The sequence below is a fragment of the Montipora capricornis genome, chromosome 6 (assembly GCF_036669925.1).
Source record: "Montipora capricornis isolate CH-2021 chromosome 6, ASM3666992v2, whole genome shotgun sequence".
NCBI classification, from domain to species: domain Eukaryota; kingdom Metazoa; phylum Cnidaria; class Anthozoa; order Scleractinia; family Acroporidae; genus Montipora; species Montipora capricornis.
The window spans coordinates 71,101,548-71,119,047 of NC_090888.1; the positions used below are offsets into that span (position 1 = coordinate 71,101,548).

The following is a 17,500-nucleotide window of genomic DNA, read 5'->3' on the forward strand; positions in this document are numbered from 1 at the left end:
TTGTCTTTCAAACGATGGAAAAGAAATTGATGCCAATATTTGCAAACAGTCAACTTTTCATTAGAGCAAAAAAAGAAAAAAGGAAGCACAAAGATCGGCTACAGGACGTGGAGAGATGCATTTCACCCTTAGCTACATAAGGAAAACTGAATGGCATACTTGTTGTGCTCTCGCAGTCTTCAACGAACACTGTGCGTCGTCTTCCCAATCTCATGGTACCTCCTAGCTGACCAGGATTATGCTCAGGCATTTCTATCACCTATCACAAAATCGAAAAATGAGCATATGAAAAAAATAGCATTCCATGTAGTCATTTTTAGGATAGTCATATTTCACCTCCTCCTCACAAACACATTCCTACCTGAAAGCAACTTTCCTTTTCTAAAGTTTAGCCAATCAAATTTACCTATTGAATTCTGAAAGGATGACAACTATATGTATACAAAGTAGTTCAGGAGTAAACAACATGGCAGTTACAACTTAATCTATACATAAGCATTAAATTAATTGGATGCCTTGCAGGTCAAACTGCAGTAATGGAATTTTGCAGGCGTTTGTCTGGAGGAGGTGAAATGCAATAAATTATTACCGGTAACCTTAAAATGACTGCGTGGGAGGCTAATGAAAACAAGAATGAAAATAAAAGTTCTATTGAGAAGGAAGTTTATTGAATAATGGCACACAAAAGGAAGATCCTAAACTTACAGTTCATGTACATGTTGTTAGCATGACAACCTTTCCCACCGACAAATGAAGAAAGTATAACAAGATAACAAATCTGAAAAACATCTTGCTAACTTAACTACATGTAAGTATAAGCAAGAAGTGCACAACAAACAGGAAAATAAACGTAATATTTTGGTTCTTACTACAAGACCATTATCACATGAGGAGAACCAGCTACGAAGGTGTGAAATACACCAATTTTTATTTGCAACAAAATATGCAGAACAAGAATGTATATGTAAAAAGAGCACAACAAAAATGTTATGTAAGCTACTAAATCTAGAATTAAAGCCAATACAATACAAGTATGTTAGCGGCTTTAATGCCATAAGTATTAATCCGAGGTTTCTACTTCTTAGAGATTCCAAGAAACATAACTGGTTATAATAATATCGGTGATACAACCAATAATAGTGGAGCTCCTGGAGCACTATGGGTAAGAAACTATGGTAACCCATCTGTACAAGAAAGTTTGGTTTTGGGACCGTATGACCATACGTCCACCCCTCCATCTATGCCAATGTGACCAGTATCACATGACCATATCACAAGCTCAAGTATCAATACTTGTATACTTGTGCAGTGCCCAACATCCAGCATAATCTGATATTGCACATCCGTGTTATGGTCAATTGACACCTGTGTGTTCACTTATTGTAAGAATAAATAACCCGGGAGCTCCCCCTTAATCATTACTGCTATGTAACTGTTATTTAAATAGTTTGGTGAATATGTGATGTAAAATTAGCTAAATCAGCTTTATTGTGAAAAAACACTAGGGTAGATTATTCAAACAAAACAAAAACTTGGAATGCACGGTTGCACGCAAGATGTTTTGTGGAGTTGTTATCTTGTTTTACGATGCTAATCATGACAATATTGTGGCAATGTTTGTACAATGCCTTATTAATATGGAACTTTGAACACTGGTAAGTTCCACATTAATAAGGTGTTGTACACACATTGCCACAATATTGTAACTTACCACTGGATGAGAGGTATCAGGTTCATTTTCTGTTGAGTTTGCATCTATGAGGGTAAAAACAGTGCAATACAAACCAAATAAGAACAACAACAAACAGGACTTCAATCCTGTCCACAATGGTGGAACAAGGGACAGTAAACATTACCCCCAATGCACCACACCAGGGTTCGAAATTGTGACTCACTGGTTGTCAATGCAACCAATAATTGACAACATTTTCAGAACTGGTCGCCAACAGGCAAATCACATTTTGTCTGATAACCCATGATAAACAGTAGACAACTTTTGTATTTGAATCTTTATTATTATATTAAATATATGATGAAAATTTTCGGGACTGGTAGCTAGAACATGACTCAACTTTCTCTTCCCACTAAAATAATGTCTAAATACTACAAGAAAATCGGAGAGCACAAAATGTACTTCGATACTTCAATCACCGCGTTTACTAGGCGCCATATTGTTTCAGCAGCTTTTTGGGATGGTGGGCACACTTAAACACCATGTGCTTCTTGCCAGGTGAGTTTTTGCGGCCAGAAGACTAAGATTCAGCAAGAAGGTTAATTGAAAATTTAAATCCATCGTCAGTTGTGAACGTTGAAAACGTACAAAAATGTAGATTTAGCCAAATTACCAAAGGACCTCCTCGGAACTAGCTTGATATTGATAATATATTGATAATTAACCTGGACAACGCATAATGAGTTTGAAATTTGTATGGAACCTTCAAAAAGCAACCTGTAAAGTATGGTGTCCTTGATCCACGACTTTTCCGTGTAAGATGTTATTGCCCCGAAAACTAAAATACCACCAAAAACAAATGTATCTGATGATTTCTTGATTCTTCTTCTTTCACATGACGAAATTTTGGCTTTCCTGCAATCAGTGATTGTGCGGAATTCAAGTTTGTTGACAGGCGTGTTAACTTGTCTTTTTAGAAAGTGTCTACTTTTGCGGCTCCGTGACTTCCATGGTCATGTTTACTTGCCTCGTGTAAAGATAAAACGCAACGGGAACAAGTGTCTATTTCAAGAACATATTTACAGGTAAAGGATAATAAAGAATATTAAATAAATTTTCATGTTCGTACAGAAATTATCGGTTTTCACTGGTATTTTTTGGGCTGCTTACATGATTTGCGGAGCAAGGACCAAATTCGCAGACGAAGGGCTCGCGATTACTTTCACCTTTTTTCAAATTACAAGAGAAATATTTCAGTTTGGAACGCCAATTTAACATTATCGCAAAAAACGAAAAAGCTATCTTCAGGGAAAATTTCAGTTCGTGGGGTTTTGATTCAGGTAAGATATTTAAGATCATCCTTTTTTCTTGTGGACCACAGACACCATACTGTACCCTTAACGCAAAGTACATGTAGGTTGGGCAAGGCTGTGCTCTAACGGCGCCCGGTCGCCTGAGGCGACTAACATTTGGTTTCCGGCGAGTGAGAAAAACCACCCGGTCGCCCGGCCGGGCACTCTGGTTTATTGTATTTCTAGCAGATAAGGCGGCTAAAAATTTTAATATGTTGGTGGTTATAGTTTACGAAACCTCACAGAAAATGTTTTTTCTTCGTACGAAACAGTCGGTTTTAAAGGCTGTTCCACATGATTTCACATGTGACATAATCTGTGACTTTGCACGTGACGGCCGGCGGCCGCACGAATTTAGATTCGTTCTCAAAAAAAATAGCATTAAATTTGGAATGTGGAGTTTGGCATTTCTTGGTTATAGTTTAAAAGAGTTGTTACTTCTGACAGCGGTAAAGTGCAGCCAGCGAAGCGGTGTAATTTACTTTTGTATGAACCCGGGAATCGCAGATTATGCGACAGTTTATGCAAAGTTAATATTTTTACAATTTTTTGCGGCTGTGCCCGCTTGGCTAAAATACATTTAGGTTATGGTTGTTTTTCCCCAGTATATGAAATAACGAAATAACAAAAAAGGAAAGATATCATGTCATTTGTTGTTGTTGTTGTTGAAAACATTGGTCGTGCTGCGTTGCTGATCTCAGATAATTAATTAAATAAGGAATTAATTAATTTGGGCAACCGACTTGGAGGGCTGGGCACCCCAGCTGAAATGCTTGGGCGCCCGAAGGGCTCCCCGAAATTTTCCTTAGAGCACAGCCTTGGCTGGGGAACTTGTCCCCTCTGTTAGAAAGAGGACATCTGCCAAATTGACTACACAAGGTGATTAATAAATGGAGATAAATATAGGTAGAAAAGTACTTTAAGAAACCACATTCCTCTGATATTTTATCCTGGTTGGAGACTGGTACGAGCATTGTGGTTGTGTGGGGGCCTAGGGCGAGCAATCGTAGTATTGCTTTTACTCGCGAGCTGTAGGAGAACAAAGAACGACGTCTTGAAGAGGTGAAAAGTAAGGATAAAGGGCCCATGTTTGCCTTTCTATGGAAAACGTTCCGTGCTTCACTCCATTTCAAATAACCGTAAAGAACACCATCACCAAAACTAAAGACAAAGCCGAAAACAACAGTGGCTTTAGAGGTCTTTCTCTTGCTGCTTTTATGCTATTTAATATTATGACTTTCCTTGCATGCAAAGTATCATTTTAAATCATGTACGTACGTCATATATTAAATAAGCTGGTGACCAAAATTTTTGATCTGGCGACCAAATTTTTTCCCATAAGTGGCCAGCTGGCACCTGAGCAAAAAGGTTAAGTTCGAGCCCTGCACATACGATATTTCCAGTTGGTTGATAATAAACATATTACCGGTAACCCAACCAAATCACACTTTTTGAGTTTTCCTGTTGATCATATCACAGATCAAGGATTTTCCTTGGTTTGTGTCATGTAGTGTCATGTAGCAGATGTTGGAATACACCAAAAAAATTTAAATGTGGGCTTAAAATCTTCGAATTCCTGTATTTAACACTGGATAAAAATAGTACCTTACATAATTTTTAGTAATGCTTTTTACAATAAATATATGCTTTTCATAATAAATAACCAAATTGTCAAATTCCAGTTTTTGATTGTGTTTTTTCAAGAGTTAGCAGACAGCTAAAAACAGGAACTAACAAAGTGGATTAAAACTCCAGCCAATCAAAACACTGCACCTACATGTAACCAACTAACCATTTTGTGGTGATCGAAGGCAGTGAAAATGGATTTTAAACTTCAGAGTTCCCATGTTTATGCAAAGCACTCAGTAAGCTTGGCTGTTATTGCCGCCGAATAAAGTTGTATTGCTCACCTTTCCATCCCAGGATATTTCTAGCATATTCAATAACAGCTAACTGCAAACCATAACAGATCCCTGAAAAGAACATTAAAACAGACAAAAGACATGTCAGTGTAGCTCTAATATCCAAGGCTGCAATGTAAAGGTCTATTATCTTGTTCGCAAAATTCTTCACTTGTAATAATAATAATACAAGCTACACGTACATGCAATAATATGTTAAGACTTTGTAGCACGATACACATGTACATTAGTGGTTGCTCAAATATATTTTCCAATATCTTTGCAAGCTAATGACGGATTTCGTTCAAATTTTCTACCTTACTTGAACAGGGATTGTTGTTAAGTGATATGTTAAAAAATTATCATTTGGAAGAACATAAGAACAAAAAAATCTTCAAAATGCAAGAAAATAGTTACAAAATCAGCGTGTAACGCGTAACAGCTAATTTGCATGAAATAGTTAAAAAAGTAAAATTTCACCCTCAATGCATTCTATTTAAGAAAATTCAACAGAGCAGAAATATTAAATAGGAAAAGATGACACTATACGCAAAATTACAGTTCTCCACATTTATTTTACAAATAAAGAGAATTATAATTCTAAGGACGGTTGCCCTTTAGTGCTTGTGTAACGCTCAAGGTCCGACAGCGCTCCATGCCTTGCAAATACCAGGCTAGCGACTTCCAAACGCACCTACAAAAGAAGAGAATTTGTTTGAGTAAAGTTCATAACATTGTTTACCATCGAGTACGAAAGGTTTTCAAAGATCTCAAACGGCGATGAAGAAATAAAGAATTTTCATGTTCGGAAACAAATCTGTTGCGTACTTTCGATTAGTAAAATTGAATATTACTTACCCACAAGAAAACCTGTATCTCAGCCTCTAGTTACCAACCGTCACCGATACACAGCTGCAGCACAGTTCACTTACTGGTCTTCAAATCCTGCTAAATTTTATAGCCTTCAGTAGGCTTAAAACAAAGAAATTCTACAAACAGTGAATCGGAAACATATTTCCAGTTGAACTCCACGTGTGTTCAGCGTAACGATCAAATTACAACCACGCTCGTAGCAGAAAACGTGCCAAATCAAACTAGAATTGAAGACACTTTCCAGCCGAAATCCACAACAAACATCGAAGGAGTCCTGTGTAACCTCTCCTTAGTATCTTGGGGGGTGTTTATATAACAAATCAGGGGCAAAAAGCGGGAAAATATCAGAGGTAAGTGGACGTGACGATTGCGTTACACAATAGTGTACGAGGACTTTAGAGATGAATACTGAGAAGAAAAGCATTTCAAATGCTGAAAAGTTGGAGGGAATAAAAGATCTTCAGAGCTTAAAGGCCTCTCTTTTGTTAGAGAGAACGTCACTGACATGAAAAAACTAGACAAAAATGAAACAGCTTTTGGGCTTGCTGGCACTTTGTGACACCTTTGTGGGGAATTACAGAAGAAAAGAAATAATATTTATTAAGTGCCTTTGACTGTAAATGAATAAATAATTGCCTCTTTTTAGTATACATGATTTAGAAGTAGTTGTGTTAGTTAAGTTTGTTGTATTTTAGCGATAATAGTCATGCTAAGCAAACCAAATAGTCAGATGCCACGCCCAAAAAGGATTCTGGGTAATTTCTAAAACAAGCTGTAGACAAGAATTATACCCTGAAAATTTTCCAAATATGTTTCTTTGATGTTAATTACTTAATATCTGGCAAGTAATGATGATTTGGGGATATTTTACACATTTTCATGAAAGTGCTCTATGTTACACTGATGTACATGTGTATCGTGCTACAAGTCTAAATGGTTTGAACCCAGGAGTCATATCATAATAGGCCTTTTGCAACTAACGATCACATGGTACAAAATCCGCCACGCTGGAGAGCAAGGTCGTCATTATTCTCCCACTGGGACATTAAAACAAAGGCAAGTCAAGGTTGACTGGTTCAGATCTCTTTGTTTTAATGTCCCAGTGGGAGAATTATAATGAGCTTGCCCTCCAGCATGGCGGATTTTGTACCATGTTATCGTTAGTTGCAAAAGGCCTATTAAGTAAAGTATGATCGTCGCGTCAAAAAGCCAAGCAGGCGCAGCAGCGAAAAATCGTAAAAATCTTTAAATTTGCATAAACTGCGATTTGCCGGTTTCATACAAAAATAAATTGCACCGCTTCGCCAGCCGCGCTTTACTGCTGTCAGAGCAGAAGTAACGACTCCTTTTTTTTTTAACCATAAGCAAGAAATGCCAAACTATACGTTCCAAATTTAAAGCTATTTTTGGAGAAAGAATCAAAATTCGTGCGGCGGCCGCCGGCCATCACATGCAAATTCACGGATTGTTACATGTGAAATCATGTGGAACGGCCTTTGAACCGATTGTTTCGTAAGAAGAAAAAACATTTTCTGAGAGGTTTTGCCGCCTTATCTGCTCAAAATACAATAAGCCAGAGTGCCCGGCCAGGCAACCGGGTAATTTTTCGCACTTGCCCAAAGCCAAATGTTAGTAGACTCAGGTGACAGGGCGCCGTTAGAGCAAAGCCTTGAAGTTAACCAATGACATCTACGACCGGAGTTCTTGAGTATCTACTGACATTACACAAATCACTTGACTATGAAGATGACTTCCCCTAGGGTTGTCGAAACGTCAGTCAATGTCATCTCAAATAGTCCTTCTCAGGACTACACTCACACGGACGATCGTACTTTACTCAATAGGCCATTTCCGAGTTCATGCCTGCCTCCTCTTCAAAGCGAGTCTAAGTGCGAAGTTTTTGTAATGGTAATTAGTTCTACTTTACATATGAATGAAAACTAATTTTCAATTATCAAAAACTTCGCACTTAGACTCGCTTTGAAGGTGAGGAAGGCATGAACTCGGAAATTGCCTATTATGATGCAATAACATTTTTATGTTTCATTAAATTATTTGTACCTGCTAAGTCAAACACAAGACTAAATCCAGAACATTTCATGAGGCAAGACATGACCATTGAATTTAAATATAATGAATAAAAAATTGTGGTGATGTCTTTCTCATTTTCCCACGACTTGTGTTAACCTTGCCTGCCACAAAAAGCAATGATAAAATACAATAATTGTATTTGAGAAAATTATTTTCTACATTCTACACAACTTGAGTAAACCAGGATGGATTTATAAAGCGATCATTTTTATTTTGACCTGTACGCAAACAACTTGCGCAATTAAGCGAGACAGATTTATATATAATTTTTATTTAGACTTGTAAGAGAATCATACCTAAGTAAGGTTTTTTCATTTTTCTTCCCCATTCTGCTGCAGCTATTTTTCCTTCAGTGCCTCTCTTTCCAAATCCACCAGGGACTAAGATTCCACTAAAAAGATAACAATTTTTTTTTCCCAAAATAACCTTTCTCAATGATCAAGATTAACCTTAAATGAAACCAATAACGCCTGCAGAAGTTATTTTTCTAATCTACTAGTGACAATAATTATTTGAACTGCAAAATAATACTCACTGGCAACCACACAGCTTTTGCCAAGCCTCATGATATTTAACTGCATCTCTTTCTTGTACTTCTTTCTCAAGATTTTCCGATTCCACCCACTGCCACACACATAAGAAACATGGTTATTCACGAATTTGTTTTGTTCTATTGAGATGTGAAAATTGCTGGTAAGCTGTACTCACGAAAGAAAAGTTTGCAGTTACATTTAAAGTCAGATGATTAACATAGTTTAAACTGTCAGTTTCACCTCATACATTGGGCATTTACAAATTCAACAGAAATGCAATTTCAAGGATATTTGCAAGAGAAAAGTTAAGTACCCAGGAAGGGCAAAGCTCTGAATTCTGTTAGGTTTTTACATGTACATGTATCTTACTAAAAGAACATCAGAGTGCAGTGGGCGGTTGTTACAATCAAGGGGCCGCAAGGTCCATGGAGCTAGGGGGGTCTGGGGCACGCTTCCCAAGAAAACTTTGAAACCTAGAAGCTCGGACATGCCATTATTTTTCAGTGTTATGGCATCGATTTCAGATTTTCAATGACAGTTTCATTCAAAATCTCTATTTTGAAAGGCAGAAATAAGTGAAACGACAGTAATGTTTCGAAAGCAGGTTTTGTGCAAATACTCTGCAGCCGAATGAAAAAAACGTTGCACTTTGCTCAATTTAAATTGTTGCTATTAATTTTTGATTCAAGACTTTTCATCTTGCCTTAATAATGAAGAGCAGTATGAATCGCTTCTATAATGCAGTTGTGCACCATGCATAGACCGTAATCTATGCCTTACATGTAGGTATTTATGTACAGACAGCAAAATTTGCATTTTTCAACGACTTTCATTTCAATTGGCACGACTCCAGAATGTCCCTTAACTATCAAATCAGTTGGCCGTCATTTCAGTATCTATAAGTATAATAAACAATGTAGTAATCATATGGTCGAATGAACAATAACGAAGTCTGACAACTTGTTAAATGATTACTAATGTGTAATGGCCAAATTTCTTCACCTAACTGAGGATCGTGACTTTTTGAACCCAAATGAAAAAAGTGTGTTTACAGTTTCATGTTTTTGTTTCTCTGCCATGCTGTCAGCTGGTAGTGATGGTAGCAGCCAAAAAACTTGCCACGCAGAAAGGTAATGACCTACTTTTGCCAAAAAGGCAAAAAAAAAATGGGGTGTCAAAGTGCTCGTTTTCGAGATCATGAGGTGCATTTTTAGAAGATTGCGTTACTTTAAGACGATCTTAGCTTACAACTGTCAGCAATAAAAAAACTACATTAGTGAAATTTAGATCAGGTAAACGTACTCAGTTCAACATAACTAATATAACTAAATTAACCTTTGCAGCTGATGTCTTTTTCTGAGGTGAAATAGACCTTGAAAAACGACACATATTAGTCTAATTAAGAAAGAAAACTTCGGTCGCACGAGAGCATAAAAGGCCAAATATTTGTAACTTCTCACGAACAGATTTTTTTTGTTTTTTGTTAAAATGGACAAAATCAAGAAAGGAAGTGATCTACGGAAAGAAAAATGGGGGTCACCGAGCATTCAAGAGAGTAAAATCGCTGCGAAGTTCTCAAAGCGATTGTTTATTCGCACTGTCACTCCATTGCGTGACATTTCCGAGAAGACCTGGGGCCACGGCTATTCCATGATGCCACATACTTTCGCGTTCTATTCTTGTGGAAAATTTTTGCGCCTTTAGCATCGTGTTTACCTGCGTGGTCTGCGATGAATGACGTGTGCGTGACATGCGCGAAAAAATGCGCAGTAGCAATGGGCGCGAACGTCCTTAATACAAGCAAAGAACAAAGTGTCTTTCCCTTATTTTGAGCAAACTTGGCGCAAACAAAACATTGTTTTGGTTGGGCTAGCGTGACTGGAATTGTCAACAACGTTCTCGGAACGTCGCTTCTTTGGGGGTCGCTTCTTTGCAACTTCGCCTCTTTGTTGCACGCTGACCAAAGAACACTGCATTGTTTAGTGTAAAAAAACATGGTATAGCTTTTGTTAATTTAGTTTTTTAGAATTTAATCAAAGTGGTGTTTTCATAAGGAAATCTTGGTTGCATACAAGTAAAATGTTAAAAATAGAAACAATTGGTTAAAATTGCAAAATTTTCTGGTCACTTAAGTACGCACATGCGTATTTGCGTATAGGACGCTACGGCTTTCTTGGCCGTAGGGGATAGCTTTTTCCCACGGGCGCCTGCGTTGGACGGATTGCTGAACAAGGCGGTTGCCAGTCTGGCGGCAAGTTGGGCTTTTGAACCCGTTTAGAGCCTGCAAACGAAGCTGCAGTACTTTGCTCGATAATTTCGAGAGGTCCTCCTTTTTGGCTGTGGCGCGACTGAGGTTGAGAGCAGGACGAGAACGAACCATAACGAGCCGCACGCTCTTAGCAACCAAAAAAAGGCTGGGGCATGCATCCAGCTGAGAAACGGGAGTAAAACTCCTGTATCTCAACTGGATGCCAAGTTCCTTGCAACATTTCATTCCCATTGTATTCCATTAATCTATCATCGCAATTTGTTTGAGGCGTCAACTTTCACGAAATCATGTCATCATCTGAGGGCGTTAAGTTAATTAAAGGAAAGCGATAAAATATAAAGATGTACATTGACGCCAGCCATTGAAATAGCGATGAGAAATAGCACTCTCTGTGTTTCAGTGACACGATTACAAAGGATTCTGACTAGATTTTTTATATGTCGGGTAAATCCAAGACCATCAGCGGTTTCACTGTCTCCCAAGAATTCAGGTCAGAAAGAATCTCAAGCGTCCTTTCCACGGATTTTTCTCAATTAAAATAAAGGGAAATACGTTCAATTGTGAATTATAAAACTTGAGATTTCCTTCAAAGTTAAGAAAATGATAAAAGATGTAAGTTTTTTTTAATTCGAAATAAAGGTCCATTTAAGCTCCGTGAGATGAGTCTAGAACTAACAAATCCAAAAATAAACTGTGATCAAGCGGCCAGGCTGACGGCAAATGGGACTTTCATGAAATTTTTTTTAGAGAGGATTTCCGGCTCAGGTCGAGATCTCGGCGAGCAGATACTACAATCAGGCCCTACGTTACGTAGTTCCACTGTGAACAAATCAAAATAGAGGCAATCAATAGTAGAAAACAAAAGTTGATTTAAGTTATTGTTCTGGTAACTTGACAAAAACCTTGGCAAAAAATGTTCCAAATTCAATGTTCAAAGAGATTGCAAACCCTCGGGAAGGAGATATATTGTAATTGAGCTGGCTGCTTACGGGAATGTGAGAATACGGAGCTTGTATGGAAGTTGAATTAAATTGTTTTTTTACTTTTTTTTGTTTTTGTTTTTGGTGCTCGTAAGTAGAACTGTCCGCAATAGAATAACGTACGTAATAAAGAAAATAAATGACGCTGAAATTGAAAACAATCGTCGCCAAAAACAACGTGCAACACTCCGGGCCAGTACGAACGTCACTGACACTGACATGTACTTCAATGAAAAGTCTGTGGATTAAGTATAGAAAACTGAATTAACTGGGGACCGTATTGAAATTAAAATACATTAGAACAGAATAAATTAACAAATTCCCTCAAATGTGTACCAATATATAAAAGGCTAGGTATGTTCACATTATGGAACATAGTATACATCCCAGAAGAGCTCAGGCACCCTACAGAAGGCCAGGACTTCACCCTGAGTGAAACAGAAAGGATAGATAACATTATAGCTTACGTTAAGAGTGAATTTTTCAAAGAAAAGAAACAAAAAATGTAATTTGTCCCACAAGCACTCAGGCATCACACAGAATGCCAGGACTTCAGCCTGGGTGAACCAGAAAGGATAAATAACACTATAGCCTAGTTAAAAGTGAAATTCAAAGAAAAGAAACAAAACATGTTATATATCCCAGAAGCACTCAGGCATCACACAGAATGCCAGGACTTCCGCCTGGGTGAACCAGAAAGGATAGATAACATTATAGCCTAGTTAAAAGTGAATTTTTCAAAGAAAACAAAACAAAACAAAACAAAACATGTTATGTATATATCCCAGAAGCACTCAGGCATCACACAGAATGCCAGGACTTCAGCCTGGGTGAACCAGAAAGGATAGACAACATTATAGCCTAGTTAAAAGTGAATTTTTCAAAGAAAACAAAACAAAACATGTTATATATCCCAGAAGCACTCAGGCATCACACAGAATGCCAGGACTTCAGCCTGGGTGAACCAGAAAGGATAGATAACATTATAGCCTAGTTAAGAGTGATTTTTTCAAAGAAAACAAAGCAAAACATGTTATATATCCCAGAAGCACTCAGGCATCACAAAGAATGCCAGGACTTCTGCCTGGGTGAACCAGAAAGGATTGATATCATTATAGCCTAGTTAAAAGCGAATTTTTCAAAGAAAACAAAACAAAACATGTTATATATCCCAGTGGAACTCAGATATTACTCTGAATACCACTTCAGTCTGGATGAACTAGAAAGGATATACAATATAATTATGGCACAATTCATAGTGAATATCAAAGAAAAATAAGTAAACATGTTATATATCCCACATAAGCTCATGAAATTACTAGAGCTGAATACCATGACTTCAGATTGTCTGAACCAGAAAGGATAGACAAATTGGCCTAGAACAATGAATGTGAAACAAAAAAAATTAAACATGTTATTACAACTTAAACCTTCATTCCTGAACCATTTCCTCACAAAAGGGATTAATCAGATCCGGCGACCTCACTGCCTCCAGTGTTAAAAAATTTCACGTTATGAATTTCTTCAACCGCTCCTGCCCACGATCAGCTTGCTGGGTCGATCGCGCTTTAAATTTCATCGCGCTCTGCATCGATTTGAAGTGAATTTAGGGCATTGACAATCCAAGTATACTTTCCTATTTTTCGCACTCTCTAAATTTCTGCCAGAGGATGGCAGAAATCACTCCAAATGAAGATGCAATGGCCACTCTATTGTCTATTGTCTTGCAGTATCGATGGTCGGGCGAAACTCCCGTCATTTTTCTAGTTCTCCAGAGGAACCAAGGCAAATTCCATTGGAAAATTTGCTACCACAGGGCTCCTTGACATAGGTTTTCCAAAACTTAGGGCGCCGCAAATCTTTCCGTTGAGAAGAAACCATTGTCTTCGCTGAGTTATAGAAGAGTGCATTAATTAGCCATTCGAGAAGTTCGAAGGCGTCCATCGCCACACTCGATCCAGGGAAAGTAAATTTTCCCGCTTTTGCTAACGCAGAAATATTACATGAAATCAAAGACCTGACAAAGTTGATACTGTCCATTATATTAATTTTAAAATAACCAGGCTTCACTACCTCACAATACAAAACGTTTGTACAAAGTGATACCAAAGAGGTGTCGAAGTGATGATGTGCACTAAGCCGGATAATGACGTCATCCCATAGCAACCATCCTTACGAATATTTGAACTTCCGTTCAGTTGCGGCTCCTTATGATGATGAAAAAACTTTAACAAATGCCAACAGCTAGTTGGTTTACTATAATAGAAGACAAACTGCCAAGTGAACCTTGGACGGCTAACTGAGGCTTTTATAGCTAGACTCTGTCTATTAAAGTAGCCAGTTGTACAGCTTCTTCTATGAGCAGGTAGGTATTACACGTGCTCTTTAACAGTTATGAATGAGGCCTTTACAACAAAACCATTGATTTTATGACCTTGAACGACCGACTACAAAGAACACAAAGATAAGTAATGCGACATGAATAGCCCCTTTTAGTATGGTCACGTTCCATTAACCGTATTTTACTGATGGGGCAGTAAAATCTCATTTAAAATTTCAAAATTTTCTGGTCACTTAAGTACGCACGTGCGTATTTGCGTATAGGCTGCTACGCGCCTGGCAAGATTGTTTGTCACAAGCTGATTGTTATGACGAGAGTACAATGTAGCTGTGACAGTCGCTGCCGGCTTGTTTTGAAACCACTGGAGTGAGATTTCAACTTCCTTTGATGTACTAAGAATCATTGACCAGTTGTATGCTAGAGAATAAAGCATTTATAAGAAAACTGTTAGACCAAAGGAAAATTTTGTGTAAAACTTACAACGACTTTCAGGCGTCTGTTGCAGTGGAGCGACGCATGCTTCAAAGCCTTCAGAACAGAAATGTAAGCATCCTCCAGCTTTGTATACTTCCCAACAATGGCAATTTTTACTTCATCCAAAACTCGCTCCTCCCTAAAAACATTCAAACCTAACGATTCAGTTCAAAATTATATTTTTGTGACACACCATAAAATACTTCCAAAAAACAAAAAAAAACCACTCTAAGGAGTTGAGTAATCTGATTTTAAAACCCAGGGTTTTCGTTTGAGGCTGGAGGCCAGGGCATTTTGTCCCGTGGTTTCCCATTCCACGTCCAGTACTTTGATGCCAATACTTGAGGAGTTTGTTAAATACTTTTTATTATTATACCTTTTTTGCTTACTTTTTAAAGAGAATTTAATATGTGAACTCCAGCCTTGCCTGGGAAACTGATTCTTGGCTTCCAGAAACACTGGAAAAAGCATCTCTGGTGTTCTATTTCAAAATTTTCCTTGGTGGGGGCAGGCCCAGACTGCTGAGATTCATAGGCATACACATTTTTTCCAACCAAATAACTTTATGTCAAGGTGTCACGCAAGGTGACAATTCAGCTGCATTTTTGAATGAAAGACGCCATGGAACTGGAAACTTGAAAAAAGATTTATTTCTAGGTCATCTTCAACCTCCTATTGTCGTCACTGTGAAAACTATCTAAATACTAACATAATTGTAGCACAGCACTCTTAATTCCAAGCACAGTATTGTAATTATTATTTTTTGACATGTAGACAGGCCAGACGAAAGGCTTACAAGACACCTGTGCCCATTTTGGAGGGGCACTATGCTCACCTCTCTATTTTTCTTGGCAGGGTTAGACTTGCCTGGAATCAATGATAATTAATTTTACGAATGTTACCCAAGTTTTTCTGGATGGGTGTTACACATACCTCTCAGCCAATTCTCTCCACTGCATCATGAAATGACGAGGTTTTATTGGTGATTTGATTTCCATCTTAAGTCTGTCAGCAAAAAGAGTGACAATCCCTTGGCTTGCCAACAATAATGGAACTCTGTAAATAGACTTACAGTCATGCACATCTATAACCTGCCACAAAAGAATTGCAACGCAAAAATTAATAGACTCATAATTCACTTGTTAAAATAATTTTATTATCATAAACCCTGTGGCTCTAACATACCCTTATAGATAATACAGCGCACATACATGTAAGCAACATTATTTTATTTTCAGAATTTCAAAGCAAGTTTCAAGGTGGTGCAGATAAATGCTGTGGTTCATGTGGCAGATTTTTAAACCTTAGGCCTTGCCCTATCACTAGGTTACTTCACACTTTGTTTTACAATGTCTTTCCAATGAAAAGCTGTATAAAAGAGTGCCAGCAACATGCTCCTGAGAGGTGGGAACCCTGTGACAAATGGCCTAACTTTTGAGGGAGGGGGGTCAGGGTAAGGGCGACCACAGCTAAGGCAATGTGTCCAATTTACAAGTTTGTGTGTTCCTATAAAGTATTTTTGTGTGATATCCTTTGTAATTCACTTTTAGAAATTAATTTTAAAAAGATATCATTAGTTAAAAAAAGGGTAAAAAGAGCGTGCCTCTATTTAATACACAATACTGCGGTACTCTGCATAACGACGTAAAATCACCAAATTGGAGGTTTTGTCCACAACATGAGCATACAAATGACTTAATGTGAACCTTTCCTTCTCGATTTTTACCCTCAAACTTCTCATAGCAATTTATTTTTAGAATACCTTGCCCACACTGTATGGCATGAACAAGATGCGTGATGTTTTCGACGACATCGCTGACAGTGATCTGGGAGTCCCTTCTAAAAGATTTGGGTTTGGGGGTAGATCTTGTGAAACCTCACAGATTGTACACAACTTCCAACCTTTACCATTTAATAAGCCACTCTATGAAAAAAAACTGATGCTCCCTACGCTGTATTTCATTCTTGATTTATACTCTTCAAAAACCATCTACATGTACGTGTACCGTATCTATTTTGGCCGTACCCGTGGGACACTGATTTAACGAGTCTATCCCATTCCTGTCTGTTGGCCATGAGGGAAGCAAGATCCTGCCTCAAAAGGCCTGTGTGAATGTTGTTGCTGGGCACCCCCTTGAGTGTCTGCCACTAAACTGCAATCTGGAGACTTGTTGAAATTGGAGGCAGATCCCTCCTTGTTAGATATATGATCTCTCCAGCTTGCCTTGTGTAGCAACCATCAAGTTGTTTTTCCAAAGCAGTGGTCAATGTCTAACTCTTTGACCCATCCCAAGCAATAGAACAGATTCAATTGAAGCTCTAAAGAAAGGTGTCCTCAGACCCCTGCTGAGATTTTAATTCCCTGCCACTTTTTGTTTGTTACTAGTGGCCGATACTTTTGCTTTCTGGATCTCGACATCTTTCTTTGTTTGATCTATCCAGGAGCCTACAGTGTAGGTACATGTACTTGAAATTGTCCACCTGTCTTAGCTTTGAATTGTCTAAGGTAACGAGGTCGCCCTGTTGTCAGAGGTTAATGTATTTGGTCTTGCTGCTGTTTATGTGAAGATCAACTTCTGTGACAGTAGTTTCAAGTCACTCTAGACTAACAGTGATTGAGCTTTACCCAAGTTATCTGAAATCAATATCATTGGCAAAGTCTGTGTCAGCGATCATAACTGCGGAAAATCTACAACTTCTTCTCTCAGTCAGTGTGAATCCAAAGTCTTCACAACCTTCAACTGCAGATCTCATTGCGTACGATGAACTGGAATGGAGCTAACAGGTCGCCCTGCTGTACTCCAGCAAGGATAGTAAAGAAATCTGTTTCTCCAACAGGTGAGGAAACTTTACCTTCAGAGTTCTAGTAGATTGACGCTATAGCCAAGGCTAATTGATCTGGGATGCCGTAAGCCTTAAGAATATCCAATTCAGTGAACAGAGAAAAATTGTCGGAGATATTCTGTTCTAAAGCAGACTACAAAAAAAAAAATAATGTATTGCATAAATCTAAC

General features: G+C 38.1%; 1 protein-coding gene and 1 long non-coding RNA gene across 2 annotated transcripts in view; one reads left to right on the plus strand and one right to left on the minus strand.

Moving 5' to 3' along the window:
- Nucleotides 1–17,500, minus strand: part of LOC138053725 (CTP synthase 1-A-like) — a 31,348-nt gene that overhangs the window by 4,546 nt on the left and 9,302 nt on the right. The window contains exons 7-13 of the mRNA XM_068900297.1: nt 15,420–15,577; nt 14,493–14,625; nt 8,425–8,513; nt 8,186–8,280; nt 4,935–4,997; nt 1,712–1,755; nt 160–259 (exon numbers count right to left, since the gene is read on the minus strand). Of these exons, the coding sequence (XP_068756398.1) occupies nt 160–259; nt 1,712–1,755; nt 4,935–4,997; nt 8,186–8,280; nt 8,425–8,513; nt 14,493–14,625; nt 15,420–15,577 (682 nt within the window). The remainder of the gene's footprint in view (nt 1–159; nt 260–1,711; nt 1,756–4,934; nt 4,998–8,185; nt 8,281–8,424; nt 8,514–14,492; nt 14,626–15,419; nt 15,578–17,500) is intronic.
- On the plus strand, nt 13,897–17,293 carry LOC138053726 (uncharacterized). The gene is made up of 3 exons (XR_011133243.1): nt 13,897–14,036; nt 15,725–15,812; nt 17,195–17,293. It is a non-coding gene; the product is annotated as an uncharacterized lncRNA (long non-coding RNA).